The 21872-nt window shown below is 34.9% G+C and overlaps 2 protein-coding genes across 7 annotated transcripts; one reads left to right on the plus strand and one right to left on the minus strand.

Moving 5' to 3' along the window:
* Positions 1–423: 423 nt before the first annotated feature.
* Positions 424–6103, plus strand: LOC133314391 (uncharacterized). Of its 4 annotated transcripts, XR_009751949.1 has the most exons (4): positions 436–898; positions 1721–1907; positions 5153–5242; positions 5763–6080. XR_009751949.1 is itself a non-coding variant. In XM_061515876.1 (3 exons), exons 1-2 carry the CDS (start codon positions 551–553, stop codon positions 1898–1900), a joined length of 528 nt encoding a protein of 175 aa, XP_061371860.1. In that variant the 5' UTR covers positions 436–550; the 3' UTR covers positions 1901–1907; positions 5763–6077. The 4 variants fall into 4 exon arrangements, 3 of the variants coding, with proteins under 3 accessions (XP_061371861.1, XP_061371860.1, XP_061371859.1); XM_061515876.1 differs by lacking the exon at positions 5153–5242 and having other exon boundaries at positions 5763–6077; XM_061515877.1 differs by lacking the exons at positions 1721–1907; positions 5153–5242 and having other exon boundaries at positions 424–898; positions 5763–6103.
* LOC133314390 (phragmoplastin DRP1C) lies at positions 2543–19978 on the minus strand. Of its 3 annotated transcripts, none has more exons than XM_061515871.1 (16): positions 19847–19978; positions 19682–19745; positions 18796–18903; positions 14819–14920; positions 12540–12590; positions 12373–12434; positions 11588–11678; positions 11398–11462; positions 11077–11271; positions 10817–10936; positions 10656–10726; positions 10200–10425; positions 9847–9897; positions 8865–9099; positions 8219–8358; positions 2543–2731 (listed from the first exon to the last, which is right to left on the minus strand). In XM_061515871.1, the coding sequence occupies exons 1-16, from the start codon at positions 19976–19978 to the stop codon at positions 2606–2608; spliced, it is 1839 nt and encodes a 612-aa protein (XP_061371855.1). In that variant the 3' UTR covers positions 2543–2605. The 3 variants fall into 3 exon arrangements, with proteins under 3 accessions (XP_061371855.1, XP_061371856.1, XP_061371857.1); XM_061515872.1 differs by having other exon boundaries at positions 9847–9879; positions 19847–19969; XM_061515873.1 differs by lacking the exon at positions 12540–12590 and having other exon boundaries at positions 19847–19969.
* Positions 19979–21872: the final 1894 nt, after the last annotated feature.

Raw genomic sequence — 21872 nt, forward strand, 5'->3', positions numbered from 1 at the left:
GTGGGGGTGGACATGTGTTCGATTCCTGCTGAATGCATTCTTGGGGAGGGGGCTGAACCTTTAGCCATCACTGACCCCCCGCACTCCGGATTAGTCCCATAGCCGGCTCAAAGAGTCGAAGCTCGTGGGGATACCGGAGGGAGCCAACTCGTCTCAAAGAGGTAATTAGGGTTGGGTAACTCCAAAAAAAAAGAAAAAAAAATATTAAAGAATTTCTTCTGGCTACAAACTCGAGCATACAACAATTTACATAACTTCCATTTTTATTCGGCTTTCATATTTACTCTAAAATGATGGAAGAAAATAAAAATAAAAAATAGATGAACACCGCAATGCCTTTCTTATCCACACATCAGAATACAAGCTTCACCTAAAGGCCCCATCATTCTTGTTTTGTTTGTTTCATGGAGGAGTGTGCTCAAATCAAACTAGGTTCTTTCTATAATTGCCAACACACCAATTAATCGCAACCTTATCTTCAGGACATTTCTAAGTCCCTTCGTTTGGTTACTAAAACAAACAAGGTAATTTGACAAATATACTATGCAATATGCATCCTTCTAAACTTTGCATAATGTCAAAAAGTTTGGCCAGATGGACAATGATGTCATCACCTATGCTGCCTATATCATCTTCTCTGAAGAAGATTCCAACTCACAATGTAAACTTGTGTTTTGCTTTTAAAGTTTTGGATTTGAGCAACCAAAGAGGTACAACCCTTCAGTGTGCAGCAAGGAGGCAAGTTAGATACCAAGATGGGGATGAAGATAGAGATGATGAATATGGATATAATGAGGAGATTACTAAGTTGGAGTTCTATAGTCAATCAGCAAGAGGAGAAGCACTTCTTGTTCATGCACTTGTGGACCAGGAGGAAGTAGATGTGCTTATCTTCAAGGTCAGTTTGTCATATGCTAATAATTCCTTTTAGTGTCTTGGTCCCCCAGTAGGTTTGGATAATCAATTGAGAAAACAAAAAGAAACAAATTATTTGATCCCAAAATGAATCTACTTAGAACAGTTAATTCAATTGTAAAAAGAAAGCAAGCAAGGCTACGTTCAAAACTTCAAACAATCTCGGTAAATTTCTTCAGAATCACTTACTCATCTCTCCCTCCCTGAAATTTTGAGTCATTTATCTCTCTAACTTAAAGTTTCTTTATCATTTACTCCCAAAAGTTGAGAGCATCTACAGTGCATCGAATGCATTGAAATTCAGTATATCGCGCTATATCTTACTGGTAAGATATAGTATAAAGTATAAAAGTTGCTTTTATTTTTCTCTTTCCGATACAATACACGCTGACGTGGTGCACTCTCATTAACGTGATGTACCTGCACCCGTAGTATAATAGATTTTTCGCCCAAAGTTAAGGATATAAGTGATAAAAAAGCTTTTAAGTTAGGGGCAAGTGATTCTAAAGCAAACTTAGACTTTCTTTTTTTAAGTTTTCCCTTGGTTAATAATGAAAAGAAAGATTTGAAACAAAATGATTAACTTTTTTATTTTTAATTTAAAAGATTTAACCAAACATTGCTAAGTGGCTGCTCAAAATTCTTTTGATTGGACTAACTTTGGTTGAGTAATTAGTTTAGATAAGCTTTTGTTAACCCTCCATTATTGGTCTTATGGTTTCACCAAATTTTGTTTCGAGAATGGTTTGCTGAATTACTCTAAATAGATGTTTCCTCAGAGAAATTTGGTTACCATACATTTCAGGGGTTCTCTTCATGCTTGAGCTACAGTACCTCCCCTGACCCATCAAGAAGCATTCTTCCAGCCAGGGCAGTAATAATGTCCATAGATAGAATTAAAGGGCCTTTTGACCCTGCCAATATAGAGTATCTGCAGAAGGGTGTAACATGGGAAGAATTCAAGACAAATCTTCTCTCTAATTAAAGAGCATGTAATTTTCTTCTTAAATTTTTTTTCAAACAAGCTTTTCCTTCATCTTTTGTGGCTCCATTTCATCAGAAGTGAGAAATCCTTCAATGGTGCCTAAGTTCCCAAGTGTAGTTAGGATTTTGTTTCATTTTTTTTTTTATACATTGGTGAGAATTGAACATATAACCTAATAGAAACTACCTAAACCCTTTACCACTAAACCAAACTTATTGACTTCGTTTTGTTGTTTTTTATCAATGAGATATTAGGATTGGAGCCCAAGGCTTAAACATCCAGCAACGAGAAGGTTGAACTAAAAGTTTAGTTTGAACAGTTAGTAGATCATAAGCCTTATAAGTTTTCTTTGGAAATGATTGAATTGGGTCTTAAGCCCAAATGATAATACGATACTGAACTGTCACAACTATTATAGCAACTAACTATGGAAATTAAGAGTTGCCATTAAATTTTATTTTAATTTGAAAAAGTCTTAAATATATAACTCGGACTTTATACACTTGGGGCAAAAGAATTACATGCAAGTGCAAAAACAACTTATTGCAGCAGCTGTATGCTTTTGCTTTCGAGTTACATAAATGAATGAATAAATAAATAAATAAATAATTAAATAATGAATCTATGATGAAATTTCCTTATAAGGTAGATGGGCAAAATTGAACACATAGCATGTGTTGCATGTTGCAACATATGAGATCTTCATTATTTCCAAGCCACGGAGTCAATATCATCCCTAGCTTGCTTGTACAACTCAAGCCTTTTAGCTAATTGTGATCTCTTTTCCATAAGTGAAGGGTCTTCATCCAACATGGCCCCTAATTGCTCCTTCTGCATACACCACACAATTTTGTTTTAACCTTACCACCAAGATTATCAAAACCGTGAGCTCACTCAAAAGTACTTGAGAGAGTCCACTGAATGCAAAGAATAAAAGCAAATCGTAAATGAAAAGATGTTGTTACATGTTATAAAGTTATCATTTAAAAATGGGAAGAGATCTTTTGACTCCAGTATAAGATTTAAAAGTCTTACTCCTCATCTTAACCATTAATTTCCGTCCATCTAATGGTTATAATTTATTGAGTTTAAAAATAATATCTATATAAATAAGTATTGATATATAAATATTCCAACTCAAATTTGAGTACTAAAAACGAAAAATTCCGTAATTAAATTAATACAATAGCCAAATCATGCAAAAAGAACGTTCCTGACATTAAAATGGTAGCATGGAAGTAAAGATGGACACTCAATGTTATGTCTTTAAGGACGGGCGCTCCTCAAGGGCCTGAGTCATAACTGAGAAAAAGGAAGGGTAGAGAATCGAAGTACAAGGGGAGAATACCAGAAACATGGAGTTTCAAAATAATACTCAATAAAAAGCAAAAGAAGGTGCGGAAAAAAGGTGTAACATCCCGAGCGCTGACGATATAATGACCCTAAATGATAAATCTTAATTAGAGATTTAATTTAAGGATTTAAATGCCATAATTAGATTCAGTGAACGATTTCGAGTATCTTGACTGTAATTATGACTATGTTATGAACAGTGCGTTCTGCCGGAGAATTTGCAAATTGTGAATTTACCGGTAGAGCTTAAATGATTAAAAATGATTTTAGAGACATAATTTGACAATTCTGACGTCAAATATGAGTTCAGAACGAAAAATTGTATAGTCTGGCACTTTCCGTGAAAATCTCGTGAATAGTGTTTCTACCGGGTATTTGTACCGCTGTTTAAGCAACCGGTAGAGTCCAGAAATAAATAATTGATAAAATAAGAATAAGAAAGTCCAATATATGCCAAACAAGTCAATATAGGCCCAAGGAAATGATAAGTTAATAAGTTTTAAGTTCAGAAGTAAACGAAGTACAGTTAGTGGTTCACTGTGCATTTCGTCAAAAACGGTGCAGAAACCACACTGCGAATTATGAATAGTGTTCCTTAGAAAATAAAAGTAATGTAAATGACTTTAGAAAAATAAAAATATATTTGTAGCTTTGAGTTAGTTCCGGGTTAGTTTAAGTGAAAATACGCGAAAGAAAAATACCCGGGTAAAAGGCCACATGTGCTCACCTTCTTAAGTCACTTAAGTCTCATTTCCAAATCAGTTTCTCTCTCCTCTCCTCACTCTCAAAACTGAGCTGCAGCCATGGGGGAAGGGTTTGGGGTTGTCTTCTTCTTTCTTTGATTTCTCCATGGTTAAGCCACCAAATCTTCCACCCAATATACCAATCTCATAGGAAATCGTCCAAGGAAGCTATTCCACCCCTCCGTTTGAGCTGATTTCGTGTGTGGAGAGAGATACTGGTCATCTCATTTTCGTGACACTATTCATCAAAGAAGAAAAGGTGCATTTTTGAAGGAGCCTTGCTTGGAGATGTGTCTTCTAGGCTTTGGTAGTTGATTAGAGGTAACAAACCTCTATTTTCATGATAGTGTCTTGATTATTTAAGTTATAAAATTATGAATATGCTTTGGTGGTAAAGCATTGTGTGTTAAACTTTGATTGATGATGAATCCTTGATGTTTTGGATTTAGGAAATGAAAATAAGTGTTAATATGTATGTAAAAAAATTAGAAAAAAATCCTATGCCCTCCTCTATGCTTCGGCCATGATGGGTCACGTAGGGTGCATTGTGCAAAATTTTATTTGATATATTTAGAGTGTCTAATGTGTTGGAGTGTGTATGAATTTGGTAAATTAGTGTAAAGGCCAAAGTGGGAAAAATCCTTTGTGTCTTGATTCCCTATGTTTCGGCTATGGAGAGTGGTGAGGGGCTTGATGTTCAAACATTATGTTAGAACAATATGGAAACATACATTTGTATGTGTAAGTTACATGTAATTAATAAGAAAAGAGCCCTTGCCTTTTCCTTATAGTGTTCGACCTAGAGGGTAGTATAGGGGACATTTTGTCACATCTTATTTTAATAAAATGTGTTGTAATGCAATGTATAAAATGAACGAGTTAAAGAAAGTGAAATGAATTAAAAATCGTTGAAAGATATTTTGTTCTCCTCTAGGTAGGTCCACGACCTTTTAAGGAAAGTGGCAAGAATTATATTGGAGAATTCTCAAGTGAACACTTGATTAAATTAAAGAACGCTAACGAGTATAAGGTGGTCTAGACTTGTGTATTGGCAAAAATATAAAGAAATGAATATAAGCGATAAAATGTATGCCTTCTGTGAAAGCTAGGCATGATGACATTTTATTGATTTTGGATTTGTGGATTCTTGATCTAGGTGTACCTAGGGACTAAAAAGGATCGAAATCTCTTGAAGACATATAAGTAACTTGTGCAACAAGTAAGCGTATTGGTAAAGCTTCAAGAGGTAAGCTCTATGTTTAAGGAGTCTTTTCCGGCTTGAGTGCTCCACCATGATTAGTGAACTATGGTTGGACTGTATGACTGTTATTTAGATGCTTTGTATAGATGCATTCATATAGAGTTATTTGATAACATGATATGTTTTGCTCTGATATGACTTCTGTAATATGATTTCTGTAACAATCTCTGGCCATTGATTGTATAGTACCCGGACGTCCGCTTTGGGGTCCTCCCTCGGGACTGATGGTGTACGCCTCTGATATGTCTGGTTCCGCTTTGGGGTCCTCCCTCGGGAACACGTGCGTTGATTTTCGCTTGGGGTCCTCCCTTGGGAATGACGGCGCACATCTCTGATATGATATGGATATATGCTCTGTTCTGTTATGATATCTGTTATATGTTGTATTCGTATACTTTGTATCTGACTTTCATGCAGGAGTGAGCCAGGGGTATGGAGAATTCTCTATAAACCTGGAGCTTATTGAGATTTGTAATCTCACCCCTCTTTGGGGACATATTTTCAGGTGCCCAGATTCCCGGTGAGTCCTCACTAGGCAGGGACACGACACGTGGCTGAGGCAGTTGACAGATCGGATTTTGAGTGGCTGTAGGCTACTACCTTTTTGGAGTGTTTGATGTCTTTTAGTATTTTCGCATTTGATGGATCATGATATTGATCCTTTATTTTGTATATGGCCTGTATATGTTTTGTACATGTTTGTCGCTTTGATGCATGTACATTTGGGTATTCAGGCACGTTATATGATGATGTATTATTCAGTTTATGATTTCTTATTGGATTGCATGCTGATTAGGATAGTGGCACGAAGCCATATTTTGCATGCGCCCATGGATGGGTATCTGATTATATTTGCATGATTGGTACTTCTGGATTAATATGCTGTATAAACTGTTTATCAGGAAACGCTTCTGAGTGGGATTGAAAAATCTCCAGTTGTCCGATTTATAGAGGAAACTCTGCCCGATTTTCGTTTACGCCGAGTAAGAACTAAGTTAGAAAAAGAAAAAGTTAGCTCATATTTTCGTAAGTTAAGTCTTCCGTTGTTTCTGTTTATATCATGTGTATGTTAATTGAACCAGCTCGAGACGGGGATGTTACAGACGAGGGCGGAGAGTGATCGCCGGTGCGCAAGGGCACGGACAAGGAGCGGCTCCTGGCAGGCTTCTAGGGATGGGGGTACATGAATGAATCGAATCAACACCCGAAAGAGAGGGATTTCAGAGACTGTGCTGGTATGGGACGGTACAGTTGGAAATGACTTATAAGAATTAATTGGTACTACCTATACTAACAAGATGCATCTACTTTTCGGTAGCCCGGATCGGAAGAACTCCACAGTTAAGCGTGCGACTTGGAGCAATTCAGGGATGGGTGACCTCCTGGGAAGTTTTCCCGGGAAGTGTGCGAGTGGGGACAAAGCACGCTGAAAAGTCTCGTGTTAGTGTGTGGGGACAGTCGTTGATCCTTGCAAGTTGCCAGGCGTTACAAAAGGGACCCGGTAGAGTATGAGAATGTGACCCCTTCGGTTATAAGAGACTCAAATCTTATCAATCAAAACTATATTAGTTTCAGACTCAAGGAATAATTGGAATGGAGATTTACGAGTTGAAGTCTGGCTATTAACCCATACTGATTAATAAGAGCAGAAAAGGCAAATAACACCCAACTCAATCAAAGCTCAATTTATACCAGTCTCAAAGAATAAGAGGAAAAAACACTAAAGGTTCACAATGCAAAGTCTGGTTCATATTCTAAATTGGTAACAAAGAGTGGAAGAACACAAATAACAGACAATGACTGTTAAAAATGGTAGGGGAGTCCAAAACCTTGGGAAGAATTTATTCAACAATGGGCCAAATGATAAACCACAATAAATGGGCTAACACCACATCTCAACCCAAAATCTTAAGGCTGTAGGTCTATGAGTCTTTTTGCATTTATATGGTTCTTACTTGGTTCATGTTTAACCGATGTAGGACTTCATTACTACTCACAATATTTCCAACAATGACAACCCACCCCATGCTCTTAAGTTAGATGTTAGTCCTCGAAGTTCTCTACCAAGAATTTTCCCTTTGCAGCACCATGGAAAGGAAGGGGCCAGTGACTGCCACTCCAAATCCATAAAAGTGCAACCAATTGATCTTCATGTTGTTCATTATCATAACCAGACATGATGGAACAAAATTAACAATGGGAGCACACAAGAAGAAAAAGATTAAGGCAGGATTGGCATATGGAAGATGGTTTGTCTAACATGACGAGAGATAAAGCTAAAAGTTTAAATTACATGCAAGTCATTTGTCATTACTCTAAGAGCTGATGATTGCATAATCATAGTCAAGGTCAGGCAAAATAGATTTTATCCTTGACCTAAAAACCATATTCTTAAGAGGGCATACTTGGAACAATGGTAAAGTTGCTCATTTGTGATTGAAAGGTCACAAATTCGAATATGAAAAACAGTCTCTTTGCAAATATATAAAAATAAAACTCTGTACAAGATTGGCCTTATCCCTACCCTTGCTACTTGCCTTACCATTATTAGTTGGGGTTTAACGGGGAGTGATTTTTTAAAAACCATAGTCTTCCAAGTTGTCTTTATATTATATTATATCTTAATATTTTTATATTATAGCCTTCCAAGTTGTCTTTACCAATGAATTCAAAGAGTTCATCCAAAACTATTATGATATTAGATTCAATATATCCAGCATTTGTTAAACGTCTTCCATGAGATGTACGACAGCCAATATCATTTTACGTTTGTTAAGATACTGACACTGTTCATTAAATTTTTCACTGAAAGAACAGACACATTGGAAAATCAGTGAACTCGCGCAAACCCAACAGAATCAAAATTTATCATTCTCTAAACCAAGCAAAGAACACTTTTGGGGAAGGAGGTGGAAATTGGACATATTTGCAAAAATTTAACAAAAAGATCTAGACTCATACCTCCCTTTTCCCAACTTGAACATAAAAGTGGTTAAGCAATGATCTCTTTGCCTCTCTAACTTGACAATAAACGACGGCCTTTGGTATAGAATTTTTAAGTGTATCACAAATCATGTTGATATAAGCACTAACATTTGATCCTGAAAAAAGAATCACAGAATATTATAACAATCAGGAATCTATTTCTTATAACAATTCAAGGAAAAACTGAGAATCGTGAGTGAATATCCAATTTTACAGATCTGTAAATATTGTTCAATTAAAATCCATAACAAGTAGCAATAAGATATTTGTTACTATAATCGAAATCTTATTATTTTAGCAGACATACTGGGAAGGGCTTGTACTAGTAGAAATACACTAACTCTTGTCCTAATTGTTAGTATAGATAGGTGTTATTACTTTCTATTGTAACACATCTGGTATCACACTATTTCTGACATTCGTTCAACAACATTTAAATTCAAAACCAGCTTTAACGTGATACCTAAAATAAATGACTTATCAAAGCACCCAATTCTTAATTTTTATAGAACCAATAAACACAACCTGATATAGGAGCAAAAGGGAGAAATTCTAAAAATCTCAAAATGTGGACTTTTTTGTGTTGTGCATGTGGTTAGAAGGCTTCTAGTAAATTATATACCAATTTTCCGGAGATGATTATCTGTGTAATTGTCCATATTGGGATTAGGACTATTCCGACTTGGGTTCTTTTCTGGTTCAAGATGAATCTTCCGAAAAAATTCCACTGTTAGATAGCTAGACTCCATATCAACTAGCCGTGTCACTGTTTTCCTACTTTCATCTCTGAATCTTTCCAAAGCGTCATTTGCAGCTGTGGCTATCTCAGATTGAAGTGTTGGAAACCTCTTCAATTCCTATATGCCATAAAATTGTAAGAGCGTAAGAATTATTTCACTTTGTAACTTCCTGAATCCTAGGTGAAGTTGGGGGGGCATTCCAGGTGAGTTTGAATTTCCATACATGTAAAGCAACAGTTTTCATGACAAGTTAATCAGAAAAAAAGCTAATTGTTTATGGAGCGTTCTTTCAAACTTCCTAGTGAGATGAGTTATACTTGGTTTTCCTAATTCTTTAAATCTATAAAATTAGAGCAATATGATAGAGTGCTAGATTTTTGTTTCAAGTCCTAAAAGGAGGACATAGAATTATTCCACAGTTCAAAATTACATAAATTGAGTTTCCATTATGAGAATTTTAAACTTTAATCCAGAAAATATAAAATTATAAAGATATCCTTTTATTCCTGAAGAGAAAGTAGGCGGTATTCTACTTCTACTTAGCTTAGCCAAGGCCATCCCCAAAATGTGTTACATGAATTTATTTTAAAACACCACATCTTATGCCTATGACCTTTTTTCTCCTCTTCCATCCAGTTTTCTAACTCCAACTCTTCATTTCCTTGTTCCAACAGTAAAACAGAACACTCTTAATATTTTAGGGTGAAGCTAAAACTGGAACATTCATTCACCTTTTCCACAAGCACAGGAACACCAATGTCACTTACATGCAGAATAAGAACAAGATCATCCCACTTGCGAGTGTTTTATTTGAAAATCAAGGGCTTTTCTGAAAGAATTATATCAACTTAAAACATTGCTTACCTCAGTTGCTGCAATTGACTTCCGTACTAATTCCTTTAAAACGAGGTGGACCTGAAAGTAGATGACAGCAAAAAATTTGTAAGTTAAAGGATAAAATAAATTGAAGAACACCCCAGTCCATGGATGAAAAGGTGCACTACTCGTAAGGAGATAAAGCATTCCTTTAAAACTTGAAACACGGTATATGAGCAGGATGTCCACGCAAACAAGTAATCATATTATGCATAAACAAGTTTATTCAAGCATATTAATATCTGGTACATCCATCACCTATTAAACGGATCAAGGAATAAATGCATTTGTGCTTCCCACATTGAACAGATTATTGTATAAAACATAGTCAAGAGGATTACAGCATCCACAGAGGCTTCAGCTGGGCCTTTGAAATAGCCGATAGATCCATCAATAAGTCTTCTGTAGCCTTGCTCTGGAGCAATCAGATGGGGCTGATAACCATCAGCTTCTGTAACAACTCGCTGGACGTTTTTTATGGAAAGATGACGATCAAAGGGGAGTTTTTTCAGAGCAGCCGGTAATTGGTTGTCAAAAACACCATAAATCCGATCCCCACCAGGACGTCTAAAATAGAAGTTGGTTACTTAATCAAATATATTTACTCCCCAAAAAATTAACAAGAAAAGGAAAATTAGTTGCATAAAATTATTTCATAACAAAACAACAGCATCCTATACAGGTGTATCTAATTAAACTCAATTATGTTATTTATTTTTTTCCAATTACTCTCTGCTTCAGGAGTTAGAAGAACTTTTGCCCAAAACTACTGTCAAAAACTTAATAAGGGCGCTTACCCTCCATCCAGGTGTTCCTTAAATACTTTGTCAAATGCACGACACATCTCTAAAATAGTGTATAGTTGGGCCTATAAAAAAATAACACTACTTAGTATAAGAAGAAATCAAGTAGTTTCAAATCATAGAAGATTGATTTCAGCATTGTTCTAAGTTCATACCCCTGAGTCCACAGCTATAGGCCTGCCAATCCGGTCCAACTCTGCATTAAGCTCATCAATGGTTTTATTTATTAAGGCAATGATACTAGGTATCCGTTGCCTAATAGCATACTCCAAATGCTGAATAGATAAGTGCCAGTGAAGGATAGAAAGGGAAATTACTCATCATAGGATGAATTAGAGCATACAGAAATCACTTTAAGAAAAAAGTATCACGACCACAACGTTAAGGAAAATAACATGAATAATAATTAGAATACCTCAGATAGAAGCTTGGCAAGATATTCTGCGCCCATTTTATGTGCCAAATGTCCATATTCAGGGCTTGTCTCAAAATATTCACGCTCCTTCTTGCGAGCGACAATCATGTCAACGTTTTTATTGATATCAGCTTGTGAACGATTAACAATTCCAACCCAAGGATGCTGCAACCTGTATTGCCTTCCTTCGAGGACCTTTAAGATTCACATAAATACATAACTTTTCACTAGGTGATAAACTCCATCTTAATAACATGGAGATCAATTTGGGATAGAACTTCAAAACAGAAGATAACCAGACAGTTGTTAGAGAAATTATACCTCAACAGCATTAGTTCCTTTATCCATAAGATCAAGTTTAGTCAACACTCCAAATGTTCTTTCACCTGAAACAAGAATAAAATAACAAAGGTTTTTCTACATGAGTCTTGGCTAAAACATAAAAAGAAAGACAATGACCAGAGGAAACACTGTATACACTTAAAATTCCTTCAAACATAAAAAGACATACCCGAAGGATCAACTTCTTTTGCAATTTTTATTGCATCTGAAGTGGCAATATCTTGGTTTGCAGGAGAGATGGCCAATATAATGCAATTGGGCTGCACTATCAGAAAACTCCATTAGATTGCTTATGAAAGACAAAGAGAAGATCAATGATAAGATTCAATACATAGTGAATTTGGAAAATGCATATTTATTGGTTCAGTTTGCTTAATATGACTTACCAAAATTATACAATATTAATTGTTAGCAAAACACATTATTATATTAACAGAGAGTACCTTTAAAATCAATTACAATTTCCAACAATCAAGGAAATGGGTAATCACTTAATAATTCAACTACATCGTCCACTTTCTTCAAACATGAATCACTGTATAGGTTTCAAATTATGTTCATGTTCTAATCATCAGATTCAAATGCAAGCTAGTCAATCATGCAGAAATCAGGTTAATAATGAATTTATGGTTAATTATAACTTATGAGCAAATGGTGATGGCCACTTGAAAAGAGATGACTGAAAGGAAAATGTTATTTTGCAGAGTGAATTCTTCTTGCTTTCTCCAATCATTGAGAAGGAACCACTAACATAAGTTTTTGTCCTTGATTTCCTGTGTAGAAGTTTAATGGGTCGTTACTGGAACTTGGTGTCTTCTTTGGAGAGAGTTTGTAGTATATGAATCAATTTCCTCCTTTAATAACTACCGATGTAGTCAAAATCTTATATCATGCTTGTTTAATACAATTTTTAATCATATCTGAGTATTCTTTTTATGTCAAGAGTACAATTACCTTCTCAACATAAGAACGGACCATGTTCTCAATATCTTGAACAATAGTTTCGGATTGTCCCTCTGTGAAAGAAGCACAAATTCTGTTATTCATTAAACACTATGATGAGTCCTCTCATAATACCACCCAATTTGTCTAAAAATGCCAAGAAATGTGTGAAAATTTACCTACAGCAACCTTTGTCAACCCAGGAAGGTCTATCAGGGTTAAGTTCACCACTGCAGACAAAGCCATTCAAAATCATCATGCAACTCAAATCAAAGTGTTATGGAAAGAGGACACTATTAGTGAAGAAGAAATTATATGTTTCATATTCTCAATTAGAAGGATGTGTATTAGAAATGTAGTGTTCCACAACCAAAAGAAATTTACCAAGTTATGTTTTCCAAACTGTTATAAGCTGCAAGAGTAACGTAGGAAGAAAATACAACAACAACCATGCCTTATCCCACTAGGTGGGGTCAGCTATATGAATCTATCAATGCCATTGGCTTCAATTAAAACCAAATTTTTAGTAAGACCATTTATTTCTTCTTTAATGTCTCTCCAAATGTTTTTTCCAGGTCTTCTCTACCCATTTTTATCAAACTATCTTCCATTTGACCAGATGGCTGCTCTGTTGTGATTGGAAGGCCACGGGTTCGAGATCGGGAAACAGTCTCTTTGCAAAATTGCAAGGGTAAGATTGCGTACAATCGACCCTCACCTCTATCCTCACAAATCAAGGAGCCTTGTGCCTTGAGTTTTCCCTTTTTATCTTCCATTTGACCTACTATTCTAGTTATAGCTTCCATTGGTCTTCTTTTCACATGACCAAACCACCTTAGGTGAGTTTCCATAATCTTCTCCTTAATACGTGCTGCTCCAACTTTCTCTTATATATATTTGTTCCCGTAAGATTAGGCGATTGGCTTCTACTTGTCAAACACATGGTCTTTTTAAAACGGTTTCCTTTATGGATATATCAGGTAGCTTTGCTTCATTGATGTTTTCTTTATTCTATGTTGTTTTTTTCCCTTTCTTCTAAGGAGGATCTCTTATCCTCCTAACTCTGTGTAATCTTCTCTCATTCTTAACAAATTTTTTCTTTTATCTCAAAAGAGATAACATCAATATCACCTTTATCCCAAACCAATTGGGATGGGCAGTAGAAAAATCCAAAAAAGACAAGAACAGATGTGAGAAAATAAATAAATATAGGGAAAAAGGGGCTTCTAGAAGATAGGACAGTAGAGGACAATAAAGCATAAAATTTCAAACCTAATGACTCAAGAGACTAACACTGACACTAACATTATGAAACAACAAAATTGAGAGTATCCGAGTTCTTTTTATGATGTTGCAATGAGTTTGACATGAGTGTCTAGCACATGTATGCAACACAGCTACTTTTTCTTAAGTGTCCATGACAAACAAGAAAGGTACTATTTAAGAAAATAAAGTGTGGTATTTATAAGAAACTGTGTGCCCAGCCTTCATTAGAAAATCAGTAAAGTATAGAACCATATAGAGGAGATATGAAACAATGATTCTTTTTCATTTATAAACAAAAAATCAGAAAGCTTAAAAAATGTTGATGAAAAACATGAATCTGAACGTGAAAGAGACCAACATTCCTCATCTTCTAAGCCTGAGCAGAAGCTGCTCCTCTGCCTCCTCATAAATCAAGAACTAAGCCAAAATTTATTAATAAAAGAAGAAATTTATTAAGATGAAGAGAAAAAAATAACAAAGAGAAAGGAGGATAAGAAATCCTCCAAAACAAAAGAACAAAATAGAAGACAACCAGGAAAGAAGAGAAAACTAACAGAACGAATGACCAACTTATCCCAAACCAAGTCATGTGCCAAAGAAACCTCCTTAAAAATACAGTTCTGCTCCAATCAAATGAAGAATTAGGTAAAAACTGGTAACAACAGAACTAGAATTGAATTGAAGTTTAAAAATGAACATATGGAAAATGCGAAGTATATCTGACGTGTGTCTGCAATTATCCATAGACCAGTTTCTTTACCATGTTCAATTGACTCTTGATGCTATGAATACTATTCTTTATACATCATGTAAGCAGTTCAAAATAAAACTTACAACCTAAATTATAATTTTCCTTGGCACGAACTGAAAAGAGTGAAATCAGCACATTGGTTCACGGGAAAATGATTGAATGAGACTGCTCTACACATCTGAATAGTATAGGCAACTTGAAGAGGAAAGAAAGCAAGACAAAAAGTCCTCCAAGATTTAGAAGAGAAGAATAGTTTAACTACTCCACAAAAAATAGCCTTACTTTAAACCATATGCTTCCATTAATTACCACAATAAAATCTTCAATAAGAAGGGTGGAAACGGTGAAAAGGACACAAAGGATAATGTTACAATATTTTATAAAATATTAATTGAATTGCTTCCATCTATGCTGCTGTCGAGGGGTAGTGCAAATAAATACCATGTGGAGAATATATGCTGAGGTGAATCGGAATGTTTGAAATTTGCTTTGACTTCCCAGTTATACGATCTGTTTCATCTGAAATTTCCTGCCTCACAGCAGCTGCATGGGATAGAAATGAAAATGAAAGTTCATTATGCACAATCATAAGCTTTTATGTTATTATCATTTATAATTTAAATATTAAGAAAACACAGCGTACATCTTTTAATTTATTATGTTCAATATTTAACCATTTTCTTTTGTGGAAAATATGCATTTAGAAAAGGAATATAAAATTTAGGATTTAAGTTTCTCAAATCCCTCCAAAATAGTATATTTTCTCACTTGCGTAACATACAAGTAAAAAGTAAAATGCAAATATAATCTGTCTATATGTTTCTTTCCACTATTCCTCTTTATTACCTTTCCATCTTTTGGATTTTAATTTGATTCACATAAAAGACTCGTAAAATTATATGGGGAGTGTTGTTGTAAATAGTATCATAGAAGTCCCACATTGTGTATATGTCTTTGTATCTCTTATTTGGTTTAATATATAAATGAAATCTCCTTCGTGTAGTTGACACAAGGATTACAATCAATACCTCTTGTATCTTGATAATTAACATGGTATCTAGAGCCTAACAAGAGGAATCCTAATCCGCGTCTTTCCTAATCCTAATCCTAACATGGTATCTTGATAATTGTCAAATAGATTCATTCCAAGAAGCGAAGTAGACTTGAGCATCAGAAGTTGCAGGACTTGGTCTATATTAAATATAACAAACTCTTAAACACCGATTCGACAGTCGTGATCTGATTGATCCCATTCTCCTAAATGGTATTGATTGATGAAAGCAATGAATGGTTGATAGGAGATATAGGTCGAAATGGGGAACATAATGAGAATGAAGTTGTATTTGAGGGTGATACCTTGACCTGGGGTGTAATTGCAAATGTAACTAATGCTGATGAACCTATAGTTTACACTAGACAGCAGACAAGGTCCACTACTTTGCCTTCAAGTTCTAAAGGAAAGGACATTATAAAAACAAAAGGACTTGAAGATGTGCCAGAACAATTGTATAATATAGACACTCGTGACAGTGAGGCTGAAACAGACTTTGGTGATGATGGAATTGAAGATTCTGATTAGTTCTTTTTGACATTTGAATATGGAAACAGAATGGAATATGTTTTGGATATTGTTATGTTTGGGATATTGACAATATTTAGATCTTTTAATTGGCTACTTGGAATTCCTATTTGTTTTGGAGCAATTCTTTATTATTATTGATTGATTTTTATTTTTTAGCATATATATGTATGGTGTATCTTGGTTATGTTAATACATTCCGCTATTTCCGCAACCCGCTATAGCGCTATAGCGTTTTTCAGGGTTGGCCGCAACGGACCGCAATCCGATTTTAACTACTATGGTTAGAAACTACAAACTCTACCACCTTTGCTAGAAGGATCTACAATACTTGAGAAAGCAAAATTGTGATGAGTAACCCAAGCAAAATTGTATCAAGTAAAAGGTGTCATGTTGGTAGAAAGTTAGTAAAATAGTTGTCCATTATGAAATCGATTAGTAAGGATTCATGTTAACAGGTGTCATGTAATAAGATTGTGGTGTCGGCAACATCTTAAGTGGCTGAAGCTTTATAAATAGTTTATGTATTATGTGTTTATGCATTAAAAAAAAAAACAAGAAGGAGAGATAAGAAAAAAGAAAGAAAGTGCCGTAGCACTTAGAGAGAGAGAAAAAAATTGTTAATAGAGTCTTGTATTGTTGAAGAGTTTGCTTTTAATATAAGAGTATTATCCATTCTCTATTGTTTTGTTATATTTCCAACAATTATCTATATTCTATACTAGTTATGTCCATTCCTCCTTCTCTTGTCCTCGTCAATGTTCCTTCACCCTCATCCTGCCTTGTTGAGGGACCTTCCACCACCACTCGTCCATTACAGGTCTATCATCATGGGCAACCACCTCATCTACCTCAGGAACCACTCGCTACTACCAAACTACCTCCTCCTCTTGTTGCTAATGAGGCCCCAACGGAATCTCACCCAGAGACAACTCCTCCACCAACTCAGGCATCTTGAGTTTGACCTTCCCATTGCTCTGAGAAAAGCATACTCAACTCATAACTCTTTTCCTCATTATGTCACATTAAGTTGTCATCGCCTTTCTTTTTCGCAATATACTTGTCTTTCTTCCTTGTCTTCTGTTACTATTCCATAGTCTACAGGTGAAGCATTACCACATCCTGGATGCAGATAGACTATAATTGATGAGATGAATGCACTTCAAAAGAATGACACTTGGGAATTGATTCCTCTACCTCCTATGAAGTCCGTTGTTGGTTGTTATTGGATTTTTATCATTAAGGTTGGCCTAAATAGCAAGTTTGACCACCTTAAGGCTTGTCTGGTGGCTAAATAGTATGCTCAAATCTCTGTCTTGGATTATAAAGACACATTCTCAACCGAGATGAAAATGGTTTTTTTATGCCTATTTCTATCCATGGATGCTATTCACCACTGGCCACTTCATTAGCTAGATATCAAAAATGCTGTTCTCCATGGTGATTTGGAAAAATAAGTTTATATGGAGCAACCTCTAAGATTTCTTGCTCTAGGGAAGTCTACTGGGATATGTTGTCTTCACAACTATTTTTACTGTCTTAATCAATCTCTTCAGGCTTCGTTTGGCCGATTTAGCACAATAGTTCAGCAATACGACACATAGTGAAATTGACCGCTCTGTCTTTTACTGCCATTTAGCTCAATGATGCATTTATTAGATTGTATATGTCAACGACATCATAATCATTGGCAGTTTGGAATCATTCAATAAAACAATACCTTGGTCAACACTTTCATCTTAAAGATCTTGGTAAATTTCTATATTGGAATAGAAATGGCACAATTCAATGATGGTATCATAAATTCATAAAGGAAATAAGCAATCAACATTCTTGAGGAAACTTGACACTCCTATGGATCCACTAAGCTCCAATCAAATCAGGGGGCAGCCACTTTCGGATCCAGGAAGATAAAGAAGGTTAATTGGGAAATCTAACTATCTCGCAGTTCAGTTAATTTATTTTTCTGTTTTTATTTATTTATTTTTATTATATATATATATATTATCTTTTCTTATTTATTATTTATTTTCCCTTAACTTATTCTTGCTTTTATATTGGTTGATCGAATCCAAAATTAAAAGGCTAAACCTTGGTCTCCGTGTGTAATGTATTTTGTTCTCTGGTGCATCTGTTGGAGCACATAGTAGGCATTTTCAAGAGGAATTTATTTCGCTTACTTGTACTATGGGAAGGGTTCTGTATTATGACTATGTAAGGGCAGCTTCAATGATTACAACGAATATCTTTCTAGGTGAACCCAATAAAGGAGTTATCATTCTATGCCGAGCCAAATCCAAGTTGTAATGCATTTGTTAGTTAAGTTCGACCAAGTAATGCAAGAGAACCAATTAATTGGCAATTTGCCAATTTACAATGGAACTAATTCTTGCTGCCACTTTGTTAGCCATGCTGAACAATGGACATATAAACTAACTTCACAGCCCTGCCAAAACTGGCCTAAGAGAGCCTACTCTCATCTACAACCATAGACCTGTTCTAAATACATATACTTATGTATTAATGATTGTTAGTTCTGAAGAATAAGATAACTAATTATGTTGCCCATTACAGTAAATCAGATGGGTTCCTGTATCGTACTAAGCAGCAAATTTTGCAGCACATGGTTAAATCTACCACCCTCTATGGGAAGGGCAGTGCTCCATTAAGCTCAATTAAAGTATAAATTTTCAGTTCTTGATCACAACTAATTTGGGATTGGCTTATTAATATTAAATCAATTGAAGACTATACAAGTGACTTCACCTGATGTCAGCTAATCATTACTGCCAATCTCACTGAAATAGAAAAGATTTTATTAGTTAGAAATTTGATTTACCGAAGTCACTCAATCTCTTCCTAGGTGCATGAAGAAACTCAGCATATTCCTGTTGCCCATCATCTGTCTTGTGAAGTTGCAGCACTAGTGGCCTCCGTGTGACGATACCTTACAATTTACAAATAATGAAACATGATGTCGTATAGACATTCAGATGAATAAAAATATAAATACCTCACTATCATCAATGAAATAATGAATAATCTTTGCCGTCAAACAGAGAAGGAAAAAGACCATGACAACCTTGCTAGCGATATACGATTGAAAATTTCTCAAAAGTACATCTCTTTTCCGGCTTCAAGACAAGCCAAGAAAAAAAAAACATTATTTTGTAAGTTTGCATCTTTTGGATCAAGTTCAAATCTCAATGTCATTCCATTTCACACTTGACATCAACTTTCCATAAGTAGATAGCACAGTAACTACCACTTGCTAGCATGGCAGCAACACATAACTATGTTATTAGGATTAGTCTAGTGGTGAGGGATAGTTTGTATTAGGTTATGTGTACAATTCTCACCATTGTATTGATAAAAAAAAAGAAGAAGAGAGAATGTTAAATGTAAAGCGCCAATTCAAGCCAAAAACTTAACTTAAGCTTGTAAGTGACGGGCCTTTAATGGTTTTATATTCTATCTCTCTAACATATCCTTTCGTGCATAAGCCCATATTTTAGTTCTACTTTGTGCTGACTTAATTTCATTAGAAATTGAGGGCAGTAAAGATCGAACTCACGATCTCATCGTCATTCTTATACCTTAAGCTTTTGAGTTGAAAAAGTTCTTTACATGTCATGAGTTCAACCCTCACCACCCCATTCTATTAATAAAATAAGTTTATGAGTTGAAATGGTTGATTCCATTAAAGAAGCAAACAACATCATTACCAGATCCACGTGGCAGAAAATCCCTTCCGACCACACTCTCCAACACTGACGATTTCCCTGAGCTCTGATTTTCCACAAACACAATCACAAAAATAAATAAATAAATAAAAAGCCATTTTTTGAAAAACACGAACCAAAAAGAGAAGCTTAAGAAGAAAAGCGTACCTGTCCTCCAACCACAGCGACGGTGGGAAGAGCCTCCCAGAGGGATAAACCCTCGCCGCCATGGTCACCCAAGACAGTGCACGCACGTTGGATCTTATTGATGAGGCCGATCAAGCTCGTCATGGTCGCCATTTTGGGTTGAAATGAATGAAAATGTGGTTTTGGAATGAAATCAAAGAGAATGCAGAATGAGCATCCAAAGAGAGATGGGAATAACAACGTGACAAGAAACTAAACCAAAAAACGGTTGCTTGGTGGTGGGGACCGGGCAATGCTTGAATGGAATTGGTCACTTTCTCGGCAGATTGAATAGTGCAATGCAAAACAAATACACGACATATGTTCTAACTATCAAAATTTTCTACTACCAACTTATTATTTATCTAATCACCATTAGATTAACATTTTTTCAAACTTTTTAACATTCTCTTTGATCCAATGGTGATGTGATGGGTAGTAAGTTAATAATCAAAACTTTTGGTAGTTAGAATATCCTCACTCAAATAAATAAATAAAAAATAAGAAAATACAAAGTGTCTAATAAAATAAAAAATTATACCATCAAGAAAGAGAAAAACACAAGTAATAAAAATTATAGGAGAGAAAATGAATTTTTTTAATTTAAATTTTAAATAAAAATATTAGCTTGTATATTTTTCTCACTTAAAGTGACATAATTCTATATCCTTTAAAAGAATACATATTTTTCTCAAATAGAAAAAGAAACTTGTATTTTATTTTATTTTTATAAACCAACCATAATTATCTATTTGAGACAAGTTGGTATCAGTGTTCTCACAAATATCAACTATTTGAGTTGACTATGAGACTATTTTCGAATCGAGACATGAGCTACAATTTTTTGAAAGTATAAAATTATGTGAAATTGAAGCTTGATGCAAACCAAATAATTTCTTGCCTTATGTGTAATTTCTGATATCTCAACAGGAGGTCATCTATATTCATATGCAAATTTTTTACAATAAAGATGTTTAGTGCTTGCAATTAAGTGGTCTATAATGATAATGTTTGAGTTGTATGCCGACATAGACTATGTTGAAAGCTCATAATTACCACTAGATTTTATGTTTATTATGTTATATAAAATAAATTTATTTTTTTACACATATTAAAGAGGTGGGGTCCATATATTTTTCTTTCTTTTTCATCATTTCACTCTCTCTTTCTCCTTTATTGCGTGTGTTGAAAACTAAACTTATGTTATGTAACATAACGTTAATAAAACCCATTACCAATTCAATTGCAGAATTTGAATATTCAACCATCAAATTGTAATGATAGAAATATGTCCCATCATCTGTAACTGCACCAAATAACTATTAGATTACTTTAGGAGAAGAAAAAAAGTTTTTGTGGTCTAGGACCATAAAAATTCAGTGTTCCTCTTTTGTATTTCCAAAAAAAATAAAATTATTTTATTCTTTTCTTTCATTTTTATTTCCATCTATGTCTCATATTTTTTAAAAGGGGACCAGTGAATTTTTGTGGTTCTGAAGGAGTTGACACAGCTGAAAATGATTATAGTTGGAGTATAGAATAATATCTACAAAAACTTCTCTCCTAGAGAAGGAGTTGACATAGCAGAAAATGATTATAGTTGGAGTATGGATAATAATATCCAATATAGCGATGATGATGGTGAACATGATGACCAAGGTTAAATATCTTATAATTGTTCATTCATATTGACTGACATAAAGGTAATTTTGATGCTAATATTGGTCCACTTGACTTGTCAACCCTTGTTTATATCGCTTCTCAAGTTGCATCATCATGACCTATTAATGAGCATCCACAACAAATGGGAAGTTTAGTAGTCACATGATTTACTTGACATGTTAATTTAATATTTGCATCTGCTAGCAAATGTGGATGTGTAGATCAATTCATACTGCATTTTGGAATAAAACTCTAGATTATACAAATATTAATTGGAACAATCCTAATCAAGAGATGAGTGTTCATGAGTTGGACATGGAGGGTTTTGGGCAAATAAGAGATGAAT

Source organism: Gastrolobium bilobum, unplaced genomic scaffold (genome assembly GCF_033153095.1).
Source record: "Gastrolobium bilobum isolate Gb01-03AN ecotype WA unplaced genomic scaffold, APGP_CSIRO_Gbil_v1 utg1171, whole genome shotgun sequence".
In the NCBI taxonomy this organism is placed as follows: Eukaryota; Viridiplantae; Streptophyta; class Magnoliopsida; order Fabales; family Fabaceae; genus Gastrolobium; species Gastrolobium bilobum.

Excerpts from the sequence above, each read along its gene's own strand:
- LOC133314391 (XM_061515876.1), top strand. The coding sequence starts at position 551 with ATGCATCCTTCTAAACTTTGCATAATGTCAAAAAGTTTGGCCAGATGG. Across the intron at positions 899-1,720 it reads TAGATGTGCTTATCTTCAAG|GGGTTCTCTTCATGCTTGAG; the intron begins GTCAGTTTGTCA and ends CATACATTTCAG.
- LOC133314390 (XM_061515871.1), bottom strand. The coding sequence starts at position 19,978 with ATGGCGACCATGACGAGCTTGATCGGCCTCATCAATAAGATCCAACGT. Across the intron at positions 11,679-12,372 it reads TCCGTTCTTATGTTGAGAAG|CCCAATTGCATTATATTGGC; the intron begins GTAATTGTACTC and ends CTGATAGTGCAG. Across the intron at positions 9,100-9,846 it reads AGTCAATTGCAGCAACTGAG|GAATTGAAGAGGTTTCCAAC; the intron begins GTAAGCAATGTT and ends TATGGCATATAG.